The sequence below is a fragment of the Clupea harengus genome, chromosome 5 (assembly GCF_900700415.2).
Source record: "Clupea harengus chromosome 5, Ch_v2.0.2, whole genome shotgun sequence".
NCBI lineage: Eukaryota > Metazoa > Chordata > Actinopteri > Clupeiformes > Clupeidae > Clupea > Clupea harengus.
Genome location: NC_045156.1, coordinates 30,369,645 through 30,390,214, shown reverse-complemented (window position 1 = coordinate 30,390,214; position 20,570 = coordinate 30,369,645). Strand labels below are relative to the sequence as shown.

Sequence of the window (20,570 nt, the reverse complement as noted above, 5' to 3'; positions counted from 1 at the left end):
CGGGGTTAAAATCAGGTTTTCACAGTTTTTGCAGTCTAATGATCTGTCAGAAGTGGTCAATGAACCAGTGGAAAGAGTGCTGTGGTGTCCTGGTGCCAGTGAGCACTGGGTGGAGAACCCTGCCCCCCCCCCTCTTCCACAGACGGGCATCAATCAATGCATGGATATGAATGCATGTAGATGCAGTTGTGGTGACGGCCTGGTGCACAAACAACTGTTGGAAAGTACTACAGCATCCCCTACTGAGAAATATAAAACTCCCTATGCACATTGATGTTTTCCTGTTCAGATTGTTGCACGGTGGTTCTTGTGTGAGCACAGAAATGCTCATATGGGGGACTGAGAGAAACGCAAAATAGCTATTCTACTGTTATTTTGTATCATTTGTATCTGTAACTCATTCTATTCTACTGTTATTTTGTATCATTTGTATCTGTAACTCATTCTATTCTACTGTTATTTTGTATAATTTGTATCTGTAACTCAAACCCTTGGATGTGTGCTCTGTCTGTCTCACTGAGACCTGAACAATTAGCATCTGAACCCCTCCCCCCCCCAGATAGCCTCTTTCCTGCTATCACCCTTTGTCCTGTGTTATCACCCCCCTCCCCCCATAGGTGAACCCCTACACCCCACTGTCTCCCCTCCCTTATCACCTTTAGGGTGTGGTCACCCCCTCCCCTCCTGTATTCTACCTGACTGAGTGGTATAAATGCCAACATATTCTACAATCAGGTAGGCCATTCTCTGAGCACCAGCTGAGAGGGGGACTCCACGCTGAAAGAAACTCCAGAATTCCTGACTGCGTCCTCCGGTCCGTTCTTCAACTTTGGCGTGCTCATTTAGATTCTATCATTCCAGTCATTAGTTCCATTTCAAACTGTATCTACAAGCTACAACCCTTTTTGCTCACACAATCCCCAAGATCATTGCTAGTCTCTAGTTGTGCAACCAGGTTGCCCCATCTGCTCTTTGCAAATCACTCCAAAGGTACCAGGCTGACGCCTCCCTCCCTCCCTCCCTCAGAGGAACAGGGATGGAAAGAAGCAACACATCTATTCCCAAAGCTGAGTCCCCCTGGATGGCACACAGTCAAGGATACAGAAGAGCATAGGTCTTTCAGTCTAGTATTATTGCTTTCAGTTGCATCATATTATTTTGTGTCAGCTGTCAAGGGATTTTTCACACTGCTTTCAACATGTTATAATTCCCTAGGAGAGCCAATCTTAAGATAAGTGTCTATGTTAAATATAAGGAAATATATACAGTGCATAAACATCTTGCAAACAACTGCAAGTTTTGTATGGAAAGTTTTTTTTACAATCCTATATATGAAAAAATGTGTTTAAAGTAATTATTATTTAAATAAATCAATATGACATATGGACAAACAAAGGATGACATTATCATGTCATCTGGTTAGGTTCAACAGTTGATATCCTGAGGGACATTATTCTTAACTCTGTGTGAAAGCAGGGCTGTTCCCCTGGGATTAATTATTTCTAACCTCTCTCTCCTGCCTAGGAGAAATACTAGGCCTCACCTTAGAAACACAAAACAAAGCTCACCAGCATGATGAATATTTATATTAGCATGTTGTCAAAGATAAAACCCAGTCAAGAAAAAATATTCGTATTTTATATTTATAGGCATTTCTTTACTCCAAAGATGATCACAATTAGAACAGAAAAATTGCAGGAAGCATTACTGATAAATACTGGCCTTGTGGAGTGATTATTGTTACTGTAATGTTTAGTAGTTTTGTATACGTCTATAATGTGTGTAATGTATAATGTCATCATATGACTTTGTTTTCACACCAAATGCACAACATTTACTGCTTATGTGTGTGTGTACATGTTCTCCAGCAGAGGGGAGCCAAGAGCTGTTCACTTATCCAGGGTGAGTTTTCATGTTGTACATCGTTTGACTCACTATAAACATTCACTGGTTACACCTTTGGTTAACCAGTTAGAACCAATGCTATAATTTACTTTTTCAAAACAGTAATGAAATGACATTCAGGTGTCATTCAGGCCCTCCTGATAACACAGCCCAACCAAGCCAGAACAGTGTGTGAACACATAGTGGACATGGTCCTGCCAACAAGTGCCAACAAGTGCCAAGAATTACCAAAGCTGTCTGAAGTTCAAATGTAATATGGTGCCCTCAAGGCTCCAGAGTCATATATCGTACACCCAATAGAAACATAGCACACATACAAACTAAAAGCTTGAGCAGGAGTGAGAAAAGAAACTGAGACAGCACTACTTGGTTGGTCTCATTTATTTGGTATTTTCCCGGTTCAATTTCAGAATTCCTTCCCCGTAACTCCTAGTCCTGTGGCATTCTAACACAACGTATGGCTTCATGGAAATGCATGATTCTTCCGGTCATCTAGTCATAAATAGTTTCAAAAACCTTTCAATACTCATTCACATCCTGTAACAATGCAACATGCACGACATCCAATGGTTAGCAAGAAAATAAACAAAATAGGCCAACGTAACAAAAAACTATAAATAACCAAATCCATAAACTTAATATATTTTATCCAGAGAACAATAACATTAAAAGCATATACTGTCTTTACATGTATTACTTGGCTGTTGTTTTCTTTGCATGACATTTATATATATATAAAAAACACTATGAGGCCTGACAAGTAAAGTTCAACCAAGTTTTGACACAAATACTTTTTTGGCATTTTTTCATGATTTTACATGTGTCTTAAAGGTACAGTATGTACGATTCAGCAAGCAACAGAATAGTTCTCCCTTTCCAAGCGTGTATGAGAAGCTACGGTGGCTGCCAGGTGCCATAAAAAATGAAAGGCCCTCTCTAATGCCAGTGTTTTGGTTCATCCGCTCTGGGCTACTGTAGAAACATTGGAGCACAACATGGCCGTCCACGTGGACAGGGCCCTCCCTCTGTAGCCACGGAGACGACCCCGTGGACAGGGCCCTCCCTCTGTAGCCACGGAGACGACCCCGTGGACAGGGCCCTCCCTCTGTGGGCACGGAGACACAATTATTCGTAGTTACAGGTGATTATACACTAATGACAACATAATTATGAATACTATACTCCACTTCTGCTAATAGAACACCCTAAATCATACATACTGTACCTTTAAACAGTTTGTATACGTTTAGCAGAAAGAACATCCAACGGCAACATGGATTCCTTTTGGGCTTCATGGCAGAAGAGACAGTTTGTTCACACACTCTGAACACGCTGTATGACTCGTGAAATGAGAGGTTTGTGCACTGCTATAGCCATTAAACTGACAACAGCACTAGTGTAAATGAATCCACTGAACAAGTATTATACGTCTCACAACATTGAATGAAGGCAAAGATATACCTTATGCCATTCTATGAAAAATACATGACTAGTAGACTACATGCTGTAGACTTCAAGCTACTCGTAAAGGTCAAGCTTTAACAGTAGTGCACCTGTATTTGTGAGAGTGAACTTCTTTCACCTTGGCCATTTTTATCAGCAATGAGGGGGGAATCCCAATTCTCTCGTTTCCTCCCCAATGCACTGACACCAAATAGCAAACTGATTATAGAAACTGGCCAACCAAGAAAATCAACCTGATAGATAAACACAGGACAATTGGGCCCTTAGCCAACTCCCTGTGCTAAAAGCTGAATTACTGTAATTACTCAGTCGTTTTCAGCATTTTTAGTCTGCTACAAGTTGGGGTCCCAGTGACACATTTCTGTAAAAAACGCATGGCTTCAACTGACTGTCTATGTTCTGCAACACCTCTTGCTAAATATGCTGTCCACTGATCTAAAGACTGTCAGTAGAAACAGAACATTCTGCTTGTTGATTTGACTGAGCAACTTTACTATACATTACAATATATATTTTGAAACATATATAAGAATATCATATTTCCTTCTGGGAGGTCCCAGGCTATGGTGCTGTTGTGGTGGTGGTGGTGAGGGGGGGGGGGGGGGGGGGGGGGGTAAGAGTGTGAGGACATGGCAGTGTCTTGAGGTCCTACCCAATACTGATCTCTCTTTCCCTTCAAAGACAATACACTACGGGGGCATTACAGAAAGACATTACAACAGTCTCCTGCATACACCTGGGGGAATATCTTCAGAAAAGGGAAATGGGGGAGAGGGATAGAGAGAGATAGACAAACAGATTTATAAACAGCTCCCACAAGAGGGATGACAAAAGTGAGAAAAAAAAATAAAGCCATGAAAGAAATAGAAGTGCCAGCTAACCCACTTTAGTTGACCAGTTCTGCTGCACTAATGAACATCAGCGGAGCAAGGGGAGGAGAGAGGAGGGAGGGAGGGAGGGAGGGAGGGAGGGAGGGAGGAGGATGACAAGTGGCATGGTATTAACCATAGACATACTGTATATAGATTATATGTCTATAGACATATATAGATTATATGTCTATGGTATTAACCCCACCTTTACACCCTACCATGTCACAGTCTGGAGAATCCATTAGCTAGCTGTTGATCCCACTTAAGAATCCCCTGTCAACTCGTGTGTGTGTTCTTTGGGGGCGCCCAGGCCCAGGCCCTCGCTGTAGTCCATGCTGCAGTGGGAGAGCTCAGCGTTGCTCTGCTCCAGGCCCTCCATGGGCTCGGGGTGCGATGGCGATGGCGTGGGCACCGAGGAGCCCAGAAGAGGGGTTGATGGTCGGGGAGAGAGGAGGTTTAAGTCATCAGCAGCAGCAGCCACGGAGGATGCACCTTTGGCCTGCCGGATGCAGTTGAGCCACTGCTGCTTGTTGAAGGTGTCACTGGCCTGGAGGCAGTGGGCCTGCAGCTGGCCTCCACAGCGGTACGACACACGGAAGAAGTTCTTGGCTGAAAAGGTGATAGACAGGAGAGGAGGAGGAGGTTAGTTACGGACGGACGCTCACTCAATAAAAAGAAAGACACTCTAAAATAGTCTGAAAGTGTTTCTAATGTACTTTGGTAAAAACAAAGAGGGACTATAAGGCATCTGCTTTTAATGAAAACTCTGCATTTCTGCATGAGCGATGGGAGCTGAGGATTGGGGTGTTTCCTGCCAGGACTTCAAAAGCAGAAGAGGTCCAATTCTATGCAGACAGACAGACTGCCAGGTGGATGAACAGATGATCAGATGACTCACTCCTCTCGTTGTTACTGAAGGCCCCTCTGATGGAGCCGCCCAGGCGGATCTCTCCGTCCGGCAGATCCTCGTACTCCAGCAGACGCACAGGGATGGGCTGACGGCAGAGCTGGAACCACAGCTGCTCACTCTGGGTGATGGCGCGGGTGAGCACCAACACATCCTGGAACAGGAACACGTGCAGTTTCTGGGGAAGGAATTAGGAGATGAAAATGAGTATGTCTTTCGGTCTCAGGGCAGCATTCATCAGACATACATGTTACCATAGTCATGTTACCATATGTTACCATAGTCATGTTACCATAGTCATGTTACCATATGTTACCATAGTCATGTTACCATAGTCATGTTACCATAGTCATGTTACCATATGTTACCATAGTCATGTTACCATAGTCATGTTACCATAGTCATGTTACCATAGTCATGTTACCATATGTTACCATAGTCATGTTACCATAGTCATGTTACCATATGTTACCATAGTCATGTTACCATAGTCATGTTACCATAGTCACAGCATGAGGTTTTTTGACTTAAATGTGGCGGCCTTTCTAAGATTTCTAATTTTCCAAATCCAAGATCCAGTCAAGGCCGTGGGTCTGGTCAGCAGGTAGTGGATTACGCACGCTCGATACTCCAAAACTTGAAAGAATATATCCATTTATTTTGGCTCCAAAAAGGTGAACAAAACGAGTAGTAAATTCAAACAATAAAGCAAAGTTAACAACAGTAAACAAAAAAAAAGGCTAAAACTAGTATCGAAAAGTGGTCAAAAAAACGTATCTTTTTACACGCCTCTAGACCCAACATTTGCTACCAAGTTCTCCTAATAATCCGTCCAGGTGAGATCTACTGATGAGCCGTCCAGGTGACAACTATTAATGGGCGGTTCAGGTGACAAATTAACAATCATTCTAAAGTTCAATGAAATGGTAGTCCAATATAAAGATAAAGAAACAATATGCAAATATAGAAACAATATAATCATGTAACACAGTCAAAGTAACCCAGGGCAAATGCAAACTTTATGTCTGGACAAAAATGTCCAAAACGGCTACATCATGGAAATATCTACTGGTAGAGGTAGATGGGCTGTACCAAGTTGTTTCTGTAAAATCTTCAACAGACCAAAGAGCTATACCTGACTTGCCTTGATTCTGACATAAACCCCCTTGGAGGTTTACATTTACACTGTATCATGTTCTTTTTGTCAGAAAAATAATGCTTCACGCCAAAGTGAAAAGATCTCTTGGAAAGTAATCTAAATGAATTGAAAATATAAAACACAAAGTATTAACCCCCTTCAAGTCAGTTTTTTGTAGATGCACCTTTGATAGCAATTACAGCTTTGAGCCTGTGTGTGGGTCTCTCTCTCAGCTTTAAGCATGTGTGTGTGTGTGTGTGTAGGTCTCTCTCTCAGCTGTGTGTGTGTGTGTGTGTGTGTGTGTGTGTGTGTGTGTGTGTGTGTGTGTGTGTGTGTGTAGGTCTCTCTCTCAGCTGTGTGTGTGAGGGTAGGTCTCTCTCTCAGCTGTGTGTGTGAGGGTAGGTCTCTCCATCAGCTGTGAGCCTGTGTGTGTGTGTGTGTAGGTCTCTCTCAGCTGTGTGTGTAGGTCTCTCTCAGGTGTGAGCCTGTGTGTGTGTGTGTGTGTGTGTGTGTATAGGTCTCTCTCTCAGCCTGTGTGTGTGTGTGGGTCTCCATCAGCTGTGAGCATGTGAGGGAGGGTAGGTCTCTCTCTCAGCTGTGAGCCTGTGTGTGTGTGTAGGTCTCCATCAGCTGTGTGTGTGTGTGTGTGTGTGTGTGTGTGTGTGTGTGTGTGTGTGTGTGTGTGTGTGTAGGTCTCTCTCTCAGCTGTGAGCCTGTGTGTGTGTGTGTGTGTGTAGGTCTCTCTCTCAGCTGTGAGCCTGTGTGTGTGTGTGTGTGTGTGTGTAGGTCTCTCTCTCAGCTGTGAGCATGTGAGGGAGGGTAGGTCTCTCTCTCAGCTGTGAGCCTGTGTGTGTGTGTAGGTCTCCATCAGCTGTGTGTGTGTGTGTGTGTGTGTGTGTGTGTGTGTGTGTGTGTGTGTGTGTGTGTGTGTGTAGGTCTCTCTCTCAGCTGTGAGCCTGTGTGTGTGTGTGTGTGTAGGTCTCTCTCTCAGCTGTGAGCCTGTGTGTGTGTGTGTGTGTGTGTGTAGGTCTCTCTCTCAGCTGTGAGCCTGTATGTATGTGTGTGTGTGTGTAGGTCTCTCTCTCAGCTGTGAGCCTGTGTGTGTGTGTGTGTAGGTCTCTCTCTCAGCTTTAAGCCTGTGTGTGTGTGTGTGTGTGTGTGTCTCTCTCTCAGCTTTAAGCCTGTGTGTGTGTGTGTGTGTGTGTCTCCATCAGCTTTGAGCCTGTGTGTGTGTGTGTGTGTGTGTGTGTGTAGGTCTCTCTCTCAGCTGTGTGTGTGTGTGTGTAGGTCGCTCTCAGCTGTGAGCGTGTGTGTGTGTGTGTGTTTGAGTGTGTGTGTGTGTGTGTGTGTAGGTCTCTCTCTCAGCTGTGAGCCTGTGTGTGTGTGTGTGTGTGTGTGTGTAGGTCTCTCTCTCAGCTGTGAGCATGTGTGTGTAGGTCTCTCTCAGCTTTAAGCCTGTGTGTGTGTGTGGGGGGGGGTCTCCATGAGCTGTGAGCCTGTGTGTGTGTGTGTGTGTGTGTGTGTGTGTGTAGGTCTCTCTCTCAGACCTGTGTGTGTGTAGGTCTCTCTCTCAGCTGTGTGTGTGTGTGTGTGTGTGTAGGTCTCTCTCTCAGCTGTGAGCCTGTGTGTGTAGGTCTCTCTCCGCTTTAAGCCTGTGTGTGTGTGTGTGTGTGGGTCTCCATCAGCTGTGAGCCTGTGTGTGTAGGTCTCTCTCCGCTTTGCACATCTGAACACTGCAATTTTTTCCCCGCAAAACCCGCAAAGGCTGCATGGGTTCCATGAGTGAACAACCCTTTTTTAAGTTCAAGTTCAGCCACAAATTCTCAATTGGATTGAGGTCCGGACTCTGTCTCGGCCCCTCCAGAACATAGACGCTGTTTTCAAACCATTTGTGTGTAGCTTTAGCTGTGTGCTTGGGGTCAATTTCTTGCTGGAAAAAATAAATCTTCTCTCAAGTTGCTGTTCTCTTGCAGACTGCATCAGGTTTTCCTCCTAGGATTTCCCTATAATTAGTTGCATTCATTTTACCCTCCACCCTAACAAGCCTTCCAAGGACCTGCTGTAGAGACGCATCCCCACAGCATGATGCTGTCACCACCATGCTTCACTGTGAGGATGGTGTGTTTGAGTTGGTTGACGCTAAACATAGCATCTAGTCTGGTGGCCAAAAGGCTCAATTTTGGTCTCATCAGACCACAGAATCTCCTTCCACTTGACTTCAGAATCTCCCACATGCCTTCTGCCAAACCTTCTTTGCCACTCTCCCATGAAACTGGGAACCTGGCAACAGTTGTATGCAGTCTTTCCCAGCTCAGCAAACTTCAAAGGGGAGGTGAATAAATGTTTATAGGCACTGTAGTTATAGTTGCTACTACTACTAGTAATAATAACAATATCAATAACAGATGTATTATGATTGTCATACCACCTGTAATGCACAAAGCACAAATTGCTTTGCGAAACGTATAACCAAAATTACACAAAACTAAAACAACAGAAGATGAAAGGACATTAAGTTAAATGAATCAATTCAATTAAGGTTCATTTTTTTTAGTTATACATGGGAACACATTTTTAAACGCCTTGTGCTATTGGTTGGGGACTTCCCACAGCGGCCAAATCTCTCATTGTCTCGTGCAAGTACTCATACCCGACAACCTAGCCTAAGTATTATAACACAACAGGTTGCACTACAACCATTATACCGATACTCGCCTTCGTGAGCATTTCAATGGGGTAACCCCTCAGGAGAACGAACCAAGGTAAGGGTAAGGGAAGAAACTGGGATACGAACCCTGGTCACTTTAAGCACGCAAACATCTTGTGACAACAGAAGTTAATTCGCATGTCCCCAAGTAATCTGAGTGCCTCAGACGTAACCACTGGCTCGCTTTTTCAACAGCCTCAGACATTGAGTGACCCTCCTCAAAAGATTAAATCCAACAGTGTTGTGGTTGATTTAGCTACATAGCTTCTAACACCTATCTCCCCTGGTCTTGTGTGTGCTGGCCAACCTTGTTTCCTCACTTCCGCTACCAGTTCTGCATACTCTAGCTTCTTCCTTTTTAAAGACATAGTCAATCTCATCTTCAAAGGGAATCTTAATTCTTTCCAACTGTCATCTAACCCAAATCCTGCTCTTCCACTCTGTACCTGCCCAATCATATCCCTATGCTGTAATGTGCGTCTTGTGCATGTTGAACCGCTTCTCGTGGATTCTACTTCTTCCCTTTTTTTTACGGTTGGAACAGTGTTCTTGACTGCTGGATCTGCAACACTGAACAGTCACCATCACCTTGTACTTCACACCCATACAAATACACTTGCTACATATATATATATATATATATATATATATATAAACACATATTTTTTTATCTTATTTAATTTAATATTCCCCACTCTGGAAACTGCCCTTCTTGTATTTCAAACTGTTGTTACTTGTTATATGTTATATGTTATATGTTATTTCTGGTATATGTTATTTTGGTATATGTTATTTGTGTTACCTGTTGTATGCCGTCTACTGCGTAGATGTTGGCTGCCAAGTCGTAAGAATTTCGCTGCGCTGAGGAAATTTGGTGTATGCGATAATAAACACTTTGACTTTGACTGATCCTTAGACTGTAACAAAGTCATCTCCAGACTGGTCTCAGCAAATTTGAACTCCTCCACCAAGCTGGTCACTGGTAACTCCAAAGTTCCTTTTCCATACTACAGTACTAACTGCTTTATTCATGATTATCTCAAATTTCTCCACCTCTGAAATAGCAACTTCATACACAGTCAAAGGCCACATTACGTGTGTCAAAAGCCCAAACTGCAAGCACCACAATTTCAAGAAGGCAAGAAGGTCTTATTAATGGTCTTGATAGCCTTTACAATGAATTCTATAAAATCTTCAACTTGTCCTCGGTCACTTAACATGGAATTGCACCATCTACCTGACTTTCTCACTGGTTTCTCTACAATAGAGGGAGTCACCTCACCATCAATATACCATCATCTTCCACCAGTTTTCCTTTACTGATAGATACCCTTCTACACATAGATTCCTTTACTGATAGATACCCTTCTACACATAGATTCCTTTACTGATAGATACCCTTCTACACATAGATTCCTTTACTGATAGATACCCTTCTACACATACTGGGTTTCTCTTTCATCCTTGCCCATTTCAGATTGACATTCAACTTGGCTAACAGCCGATGGGTGCATCCGATAGATTGTTGTAGGCATCTTTATGGCGTCCATAGAAGCTCAGACGGGAGGTCCTGCAGCCTCTGACCGCCAACAACCCCTTCAGATGCCCTTAGAGTGACCTCCATTGCCATGGTGACAGCCAGCAGCATTAAAACGGCATCCAGCCATGATTCCAAACGCCAAATGCTGCCAGGCTGTGGTGTAGTTACTTATGTTGAAGCAGAACTGAATATCCTCAAAATATGCTTTGATTAACACTGAAATCTTCTCAGGGACCTGAAAGTAGCTGAATGCCTTCTCAAACAGAGTGTGTGGCACCACTCCAAAGGCCTTAGTCAGATCCAAAAATACTACACAATCTGATGCCAAATCATGCTCTTATGTTCCAGACATCCAGAAAATCCCAGCATAGCTGCTTTCTGCACAAAAATATTTAACAAACTATTTCCCTTCAAATAAGAGAGCAACCTCCTTGCTACTACGCGAAAGAAGATCTTTCCTTCCACATTGAGAAGACTGATTGGCTTTTGGTCATGACAGAATGACAGAATGAAGGAGGGTTAGGGCTAGCCATAAGCTGCCATAGGTACCCTTTCTAGAAGCGGAAGAAGAAGAGGAAGATGATAAAGAAGAAGAAGACTATTAACAGCAAAAGGGGATTATGGCATGTAAAAGGTTTGGTCACCTTTCCACTTGTAAAGTGTCATTACAATGATTGCATTACAATCATCACACCGGGAGAATAGAAAAGCATGTATGAGGTCTTTAGTCCATGCAAAGGGGAAAAAAAGGTTAAAGACCAATGATAAGTACCTAAGGTTTAGCCATGTTTAGTGGAAGATATCTGGAAGGGCATCCACCTTGCATGGATGATTTGTAACTTACACAGACTTGAAGATTTACATTTACAAAATATTTATTATTTATATTTACAAAGATTGCATATGCCTAGACTTTGTCACATTTGGCACATCTGATACTAGAATAAGTCTCCCTCTCCAGGATGTCAGGGAGAGGTGTGTTGTGGATCCTCATACTTTCAGTTCCACACTAAAGCCATGTTGTGATGAATGCTTAGATCTGACAGTACTTGATTTAATGGGGACACATTTATGTTTATGTTATGTGGATATTTGAGCTGCATGGTACAGGTTTGACAGCGGTGTGGGGAGAGTTATGCAACACATGAGTAGAGGTTGGAGAAGCACGACACACACACACACACGCACAGCTGCAAAGTGTGTAGAAGTATACTAAAGAAGTATATAAATCACAGGAGAGAGTATTCAAATCAGGCTTCTCAACCCTTGACACCCCTCCATGTGAATCACACACCAAGTGTGCTAACCTGACCTTCACCAGACAGTCAAGGTTCATCTTACCAGACATACAATATAAAAAGTTCATCTTCTGCCAACAAGGCATTGTCTGCTCAGATTCAACCTTTTACCAGCACAATGAAAAATAGATTACGTATAATTAAGAAACACATTTCCCTGACTAGAGAAACTCTAGGTTATCTTTCCGGGAAAAGAGAAATGTATTACCTGACTGTCAATTGTGGAGGTTGTTATCCCTCTTTCCCTCTTTGCTTTGACATGAAAGATACAGTTGCTGCTAACTCTCCGCACGCACGCACGCACGCACGCACGCACGCACGCACGCACGCACACGCACACACGCACACACGCACACACGCACACACGCACACACGCACACACGCACACACGCACACACACACACACACACACACACACACACACACACAGACACAGACACGCACACACACACACACACACACAGACACAGACACAGACACAGACACAGACACACACACACAGACACACACACACAGACACACACACACACACACCCCCCCCACACACACACACACACACACACCTCCACTCTCTTCCCCCTCCTCAACCACCGTGAGATGAATACTCTGTACGCTCTTCTCCTGTGATTACGTCCCCTCCGTGGTCACTCCCACACTGATTACTGCCAGGCTGATGCTGTGCAGAGATGGGAAGAAGCCCTCATTAAAGCAGCGTGGACATGAAGCAGAGATGGGAAGAAGAAGCCCTCATTAAACATTTACATTTAGTCATTTAGCAGACGCTTTTGTCCAAAGCGACGTACAAGGGGGAGAACAGTCAGGCTAAGAGCAATAAAAAAGCATGGTGTAACAATGAATACTACTTTACATGAGAATTAGAAAACAACAACCTAGAAAAAAGGAAAAAGAAGTGCAGGAATGTAACTGCTGAAGTGCAAGTTAAGCGCTAGTCAGCAGCAGGGGCATGAAGCAGAGATGGGAAGAAGAAGCCCTCATTAAAGCCCTCATTAAAGCAGCGTGGAGATGAAGCAGTGCTGCCCTTCCTATCAGTCAGGCAGGTCATCGGGGGCCCAGGAGGCTCATGTCCCCACCAGGTGCTTCCCATTTGCGTTTTTGGACTGCAAAAAGGAGCACGCTTGATTACAGGGCAGACTACTGCTAAGATCTGCTAGGGTTTCTAGTTGAACTGTTGGCCCTTATGACAAAATAAAAAGAGGCTTCTCTTCTCTATTATTAGTCTGTTGGTGTGGGAGCACCAACTCTCTGCCTGTGATGTGGAGAGAGAGACGGAGTCTTCAGAGAGTTCTCAGGGACTGTTCTGTGTGTGGGAGTGTGTTTACGTGGGTGGATGATGTATGTGTATGTGTTTAGGGGATACCCTTTGGCACGAGGTTTCTCATTGGCTAAGGTCGACCACTTCTATAACAAATGGGTGGTAGAGGGGAGTGAGTGTGTGTGTGTGTGTGTGTGTGTGTGTGTGTGTGTGTGTGTGTGTGTGTGTGTGTGTGTGTGTGTGTGTGTGTGTGTGTGTGTGTGTGTGTGTGTGTGTGTGTGTGTGTGTGTGTGTGTGTGTGTGTGTGTGTGTGTGTGTGTGTGTGTGTGTGTGTGTGTGTGTGTGTGTGTGTGTGTGTGTGTGTGTGTGTGTGTGTGTGTGTGTGTGTGTGTGTGTGTGTGTGTGTGTGTGTGTGTGTGTGTGTGTGTGTGTGTGTGTGCCTCATGTTTAACCTCATGAACTCCATTTCATTTAACCCCTGGCTGCTCTCTCCATCACTCTTAAGACTGCTAGTGTCATCGTACATGCCTGTGTGCAAGTATGTGTAGAAAGATTTACGTGACAAAACAATAGTATTCGAATTCCATCGGCAGGAAAACCAGCTGTTAGATGGGTAGCCTGTCAACGCACCAAATAGACTATACACCCCCTGAATGTACTCCCCATTTTAAAATTCACGAAATGAGTTTATATTCTAAAAAAAACTACAAAAACAAAACGCTGTATGAACTCCAGGTGACAGACTGGCACCCCACTGAACTTGTTCCAGACTGGCACCCCACTGAACTTGTTCCACACACACACACACACACACACACACACACATACACATACATCATACAGACTGGCACCCCACTGAACTTGTTCCCATTGGTTTAAATGTGATTACACGTGGACACGCAATCCTGTGAGTGTGTGTCTGTAAGAGGGTGAACGAAGAAAGAAAAGAGAGACAAGAAGACGTTGGAGGTCAATGGATGCCATACTATGCCGTTTGTTTGAATTGTTTATATGACTTCTGTTATATAGTATATGTAAGAATATGAATGAATGTTGGTGGTGGTCGGAGGGGGCCGTTGGCGCTGATTGGCAGCCACGCTTCTGTCAGTCTGCCCCCAGGGCAGCTGTGGCTACTGATGTAGCTTACCACCACCGGTATGACTGTGTATGTATGAATGACTACTGGACTCTGGACTCTGTAAAGCGACTTCGGGTATTTAGAGAAGCGCTATATAAGATTGAATTGATTGATTGATTGTTGGTTGGTTCACATGTCTGACTGATGAACCGGGGGCCGCCGCCTGTAGCCACATCATGTGATACACAGTGAATCACACTGAATCACGGAGGAGAAATGATGTCGGACAGGCTTAATATGCAAGTCTTAACACTTAGAGAAGTGCACATTACTGTTTGATTATACGTAATATAACAATCTAATGACAACTGCTACTATAGCAAGAGAAAGGGAAGATCACATGTACATGTGAGTGTAGGTAAGTTTTGTAAGTAATTAAGGCAATGCAATATGCATGTGTGTGTTTTGTGTGCATCTGTGTGTATGTCGACATCTCAGTTTGTGAATGTGTGCCAGGTATGGCTCTGTATTAACTATTAATTGCAGCGTACGATGTTTGGAAAAGGCATCAAACCTACCCTTCATATTTCTTCAGTCTTTTGCAGTGCCTTGTGGATGTGGGCAGGCTCTTGACAATACTTGGATACTTTGCTGGTATTTTAATCAGTATTTGTAAATCCCAAAGTAATGTCAAGTAAGTGTGTGTCTGTGTCTGTGTCTGTGTCTGTGTCTGTGTCTGTGTCTGTGTCTGTGTCTGTGTCTGTGTCTGTGTCTGTGTCTGTGTCTGTGTCTGTGTCTGTGTCTGTGTCTGTGTCTGTGTCTGTGTCTGTGTCTGTGTCTGTGTCTCTGTGTCTCTGTGTCTCTGTGTCTCTGTGTCTCTGTGTCTCTGTGTCTCTGTGTGTATGTGTGTATGTGTGTGTGTGTGTGTGTGTGTGTGTGTGTGTGTGTGTGTGTGTGTGTGTGTGTGTGTCTGTCTGTCTGTGTGAGAGAGAGAGAGAGAGTAACTCACAGCTCCTCTGTTGTTCTTCAGATCCCCGTGGCAGGTTAGGATGCGGGAGCTGTCAATGAGTAGGTCTCTCTGATTGTCCTCCAGGTAAAGAAGACGCTCTTTGTAATAGCGGCATTCGGACTCCCCCGTCTGTGCATTGATCTCTGCCACTATATGTTGGATCATGTTCATCTACAGTAGCAAGAAGAGATATGGGGTTGAACAAAAATCCAGGTAATAGTAGCATAATGGTCAAATGAAGGGCAAACAGAGATGATGTTGATTTAGAAGCAAGCATATCAAGAAAACAAATGATTTAAGGGTGCAGGTGTGTGTAGTGGTATAGTATGTAGTCTGCATATAAGAGTAAATATTTGTGTGTTTGTATAGTACAGGCTTGGTGTATTACGGTATACAGAGATATTTAAAAATCCCGAAGGTATGATTTTCAATACCGTCAAAAATGAAGACGCTCCTCTTTCTATTAAACTGAGATGGACTCAACTTAGCCGTCTGAAAAATAATTGGGTTGTGTGGACCACTCGTGATGTTCTTCGTGTTTATATTCACGCTGCTGTTAGTAAATTTGATCATTACATTCCCCATAGACCCTGGGGTGACTATGTTGTGAGTTCTGCACCAAGGAAGTGGCGTGGCGACGTTGAAATAAACCGATTTTTTACTGTCTATGAAATAAACGAACCATGATATGTTTTACTTTTCAACAAGTAATTGTCTCTGTGTTTCCTTAGTGCTCATCAAAGAATCAATCCTGTCAATAAGATTGTATTTGTGCTACACAGTATGGGTAGTTTTGGTGTGAATTATTGTAGATATGTCAGGATATCTCACACATCTGTGCTTCAGGTGTCTGTATTTTGTGCGAGTGTGTGATTAGGTGTACAGTATACTCACTGCTTCCTCGAGGTGCTGACGGTCAGGGTGGTCGTTGGGTGTGTGTTTGAGGATCTCCTTCAGCAGGAGGGGATATTTGACAAGGCGGCTGCGTGGGATGTCTAGAAAGTTCCACAGGTCCAACTTGCGGCTGAAGGGAGACTCCAGGCAGCGTTGCAGGAAGTCGTGCACACGGTGGTCCTGTTTCTTATGGTCCAGCAGGGCTTTGGCAGCCACCTGGTTACTGCAGTAGCTGTTGTACGAGTCTAGACATGGGAGCTGCAGAAAGACAGACACAAATAGTCAGTGAGAATGAAGATCAAGTCTCTTGCCATAGCACCGCGTGGCTACCAAACCGCGTTTGTTTCCAGTGGTGCCTTGCTGTAAACCTGATGTGCGGGTGTTTATGTGGAATGCTGCCATCTCTGCTTGTGTAAACAAACATCAACACAGAGACCGACAACTTTGACAGTACATCAGTAGCCAGTCCTCACCACAGTATGGAAACGGCTCTTATCACAGTGTTAAATGATATCCCTACAGGGAGGCCCAACAGTGAAACTAAGCTAACCCTACAGGTAGGCTTAACAGTGAAACTAAGCTAACCGCTAAACTAAGCTAACCCTACAGGGAGGCCCAAACTCTGCTTCAGCAGTAGACATTCATGAAAAAGCAAAACTCACTCATGAAAGAAAAAAAATCCATTCAACAAGCCACTGAAAATTTCTGATCACATGCGAATTAAATCCAGCTCAACATCCACCATAAAACTCGGCTCACACAGGCTGTCTTCTCACTGCCTCCAGCTGTTCAACTTACATTTAACTTCATTTATACACCCCCTTTGCCAATCCAAATCTGTTCAACTTACATTTAACTTAATTTATAAAACCACCCTTTGTCCATCCAAATGTGGTTCCCAGTAAAGTTTGAGTTGTTCAGTGTGGCCCTGCACAGTCATACAGTATGTGCTGGCTGAACAACTATCATAGAGATTGAGAATAAATAAACAAACTCATAGTTCAAAGGGACCACTGTAGCAGTGGAGTGCATCATAATCACACCACTCTAAGTGCAGGAAGAAAAAAGCCTTCAGTGCTGAACGTGGCCTCTAGCTCACTCACTCACTCCTCTGGAATCTGGATATGCTCTGATGGGAAGACAGCTGCCACACATCAGACAGAAGGAACTTTGGCATGGAGGCTGATGATGAAGGGTGATGAGGGAGTGAAAAAAGAAAACGGAGAGGGTGTGGGGACGAACTACAGCGTAGGGGATGGAGAGTTTGGAGTGCTGTGCTCCATTTTACCACAGACACATGATGACAGAGGGAGAGGGAGAAAGCACACACACACACACACACACACAGACACACACACACACACACACACACACACACACACACACACACAGACACATGATGACAGAGGGAGAGGCAGAAAGCACACACACACACACACACACACACACACACACACACACACACACACACAGACACACACACAGACACATGATGACAGAGGGAGAGGCAGAAAGCACACACACACACACACACACACACACACACACACACACACACACACACAGACACATGATGACAGAGGGAGAGGCAGAAAGCACACACACACACACACACACACACACACACACACACACACACACACACACACACACACACACACACACACACACACACACACACACACACACACACACACACACACACACACACACACACACACATGATGACAGAGGGAGAGGCAGAAAGCTGATGTTTTTAGCCAGCAGCACTCATTGAACCCTGCTATCATTCTGTCCCCCAGCACACACACACACATTTAAATTATTTATTTGAATCCACCAATCATATTCTGTACAGAAAGGATTCAAACATTTCTCAGAGGTTGAATACAGCTTAGTGACTCATGGGTACAAGAAACATCTCCTACGCCAAACAGCAAGACTACCTATAACAGCTGATACAGAGCAGAACTTAGCTAGTTGTTTGGATTGTCTCTTACTAAGTCCTGCCAGTCGTAGCCCACTGACCGAAAGCTTATGGACATGCCCCAGGCTTCCAAATATCAATACTACCATCTTACATGTATAGCCTAGGTCTCTCATCTTAGCAACAATGGGCTGGTATTTGGTCAACTTGTCAAGGAAGGCTATGTCCATATAGAGGTCATAGACACAGGCTACCTCAAGGACTACTACCTCTCTTTTAACCTTGTCCAAGAAAACAACATCAGGGGTGTAAGGGTTGCAGAACACATCATCAGAGCTGTTAAACCAATCGGGCATTATACGGGAGTGTTTGTACATTGACACATTGGGGGGGAATACTCCCTTAACAGTACTAGAAATGAGGTCTACAATGCGGTCATGGCGTGCAGTATAAAGTCCTTTGTACTTATTGCAGCCATTAACAATATGAGCAATGGATTCTAAATGTTGGTTGGGATTAGAGTGCATTATACAGTGTGGATGATGAGTGTTAGGGTACCATAATGCTAGATTGTATTTAGTTGGCAACACCTGTAGTCTGGCTTTAACAGTAAAGCAGAGGATGTCCTCTCCTACAGCAGCATTCCTATACATTGAATGAGAGACAGAGTGGTCAGCAAAGTCAAGGCATGCCAACTTCCCCTGCAGTCTCAGTCCAGTCCAGTGTTGTTTTGTCTCTGCCTGTTTAATGTTCAGGAGGGACTTTCTTGCTGTTGTGTTGTGGAGTGTTGTGGAGAAACTCATCTGTTCTGCTTAGCATGTCGGCAATTACACTCTCATCCCTAGAGGACATCTCCACATCATCAGCGTACCCCTGAACAGGGTTTGGGGATCTGATTTGTGGTGGTGCACACTGACAGAGCCATTTCAACCACTGGTTGATAGCAAGGATGAAGTTCACAGCACTCCAGGGGCAGCCTGTTTTAATCCCTACCTGGAGGGGTACAGGCTCTGTGAGCTGGTCTCCACAGATGACTTGCAAAAAAGATCCCTTGTACACGTCTGTGATGATGTCCACAAAGGGTTGAGGTAGATGGATTTCTTCCAGTGTGTGGAGCATCATATTGTGAGACAGTGTCCCAAAGGCATCTCTAAAATCCAGGAATACGCACGCACGCACGCACGCACGCACGCACGCACGCACGCACGCACGCACGCACGCACGCACTCTTTCACACTTCCTCTCTTCGCCCCCTTCCCCCGGCATCTAAATATGAGCTATTTGTGTGTGTGTGTGTGTGTGTGTGTGTGTGTGTGTGTGTGTGTGTGTGTGTGTGTGTGTGTTTGTCTTACCCAGTCGACAAGGATGTGTCCCACATGCTCTGTAGATCCATCAGGCTTGCGGGCTTCTCTCAAGCGACTGAGCATGTCTTAAAGGAGAGGAAAAAAGAGTGAAACTACTTGTGAACACGGATGTCTGTGCACAAGACTGCGGTTCTGAACATGTCTGTGATAGCAAGACCAAGACCAATGAGAAATTCCATATCTTCAGTTGATGTACGTGCATAGCACTGCCGTCTGTGCAAGCACGGCAATCCAGACTATTCTCAGTTGTAGTTCCACGTTGGTGGAATGAACTGCCTAGTACTACCAGAGCAGGGGCGTCCCTCTCTACCTTCAAGAAGCTTTTGAAGACCCAACTCTTCAGAGAGCACCTCCCTTCCTAACTGGCACCTGACCAGCGCTTAACTTGCACTTCAGCAGCTACATTCCTGCACTTCTTTTTCCTTTTTTCTAGGTCGTTGTTTTCTAATTCTCATGTAAAGTAGTATTTATTGTTACACCATGCTTTTTATTGCTCTTAGCTTGACTGTTCTCTCTCTTGTACGTCGCTTTGGACAAAAGTGTCTGCTAAATGACTAAATGACTAAATGTAAATGTAAATGTAAATGTAAATAGCGGTGTGTGTGTATGAATCTCACCTTCATGGAGAGGGGTGAGAGAGTCCAGTGTACCAAAGATCTGGTTGAGTTCATGTTCTGTCATGATGGACAGCTTCAGCATGGGGTCGTGGTATGCCTGCAGAGGAGAGAGAGAGAGGGGGGGGGGGGGGTTATACTCCTTACACACCTAGTTTGGCCTGTGATCAAAACGCCCCCCAGGAGTGCTATACCTAGACACATAGATTCTGTATATTATGAACATTTCCTTTTCTAATAACTTTTCTACAGAATGAAGAGGTGGTAAGAGGTGGTATATATAGTGCTCTCCTTTTACACCCATGCCTTATCTGCACTGAGAGGTATGGTCCTGAGGAGGATTTCCCCCCAGTCCCCCCAGTCCTCACCTCACCTCTACCTCTACCCCCCCAATCCCTCACCTCTACCTCACCTCACCTCACCTCACCTCACGTCTCCTACGACCTCTGACCTCTCCCTCTCCTCTCCACATCACCTCACCTCTCCCCCCCAGTCCTGTGTGTGTGTGTGTGTCTGTGTGTCTGTGTGTCTGTGTGTGTGTGTGTGTGTGTGTGTGTGTGTGTCTGTGTGTCTGTGTGTG

General features: G+C 44.4%; 1 protein-coding gene across 2 annotated transcripts in view; it reads right to left on the bottom strand.

The window, feature by feature from the left end:
• Positions 1-4,362: 4,362 nt before the first annotated feature.
• Positions 4,363-20,570, bottom strand: part of arhgef3 (Rho guanine nucleotide exchange factor (GEF) 3) — a 46,285-nt gene continuing 30,077 nt past the window's right edge. The window contains exons 6-11 of one of the 2 annotated variants that reach the window (XM_031568517.2): positions 19,994-20,090; positions 19,365-19,441; positions 16,086-16,343; positions 15,192-15,362; positions 5,140-5,326; positions 4,363-4,850 (exon numbers count right to left, since the gene is read on the bottom strand). In XM_031568517.2, coding sequence (XP_031424377.1) covers positions 4,504-4,850; positions 5,140-5,326; positions 15,192-15,362; positions 16,086-16,343; positions 19,365-19,441; positions 19,994-20,090 — 1,137 coding nt within the window. In that variant the 3' untranslated portion in view covers positions 4,363-4,503. The remainder of the gene's footprint in view (positions 4,851-5,139; positions 5,327-15,191; positions 15,363-16,085; positions 16,344-19,364; positions 19,442-19,993; positions 20,091-20,570) is intronic. The other variant, XM_031568516.2, reaches the window with a different exon arrangement.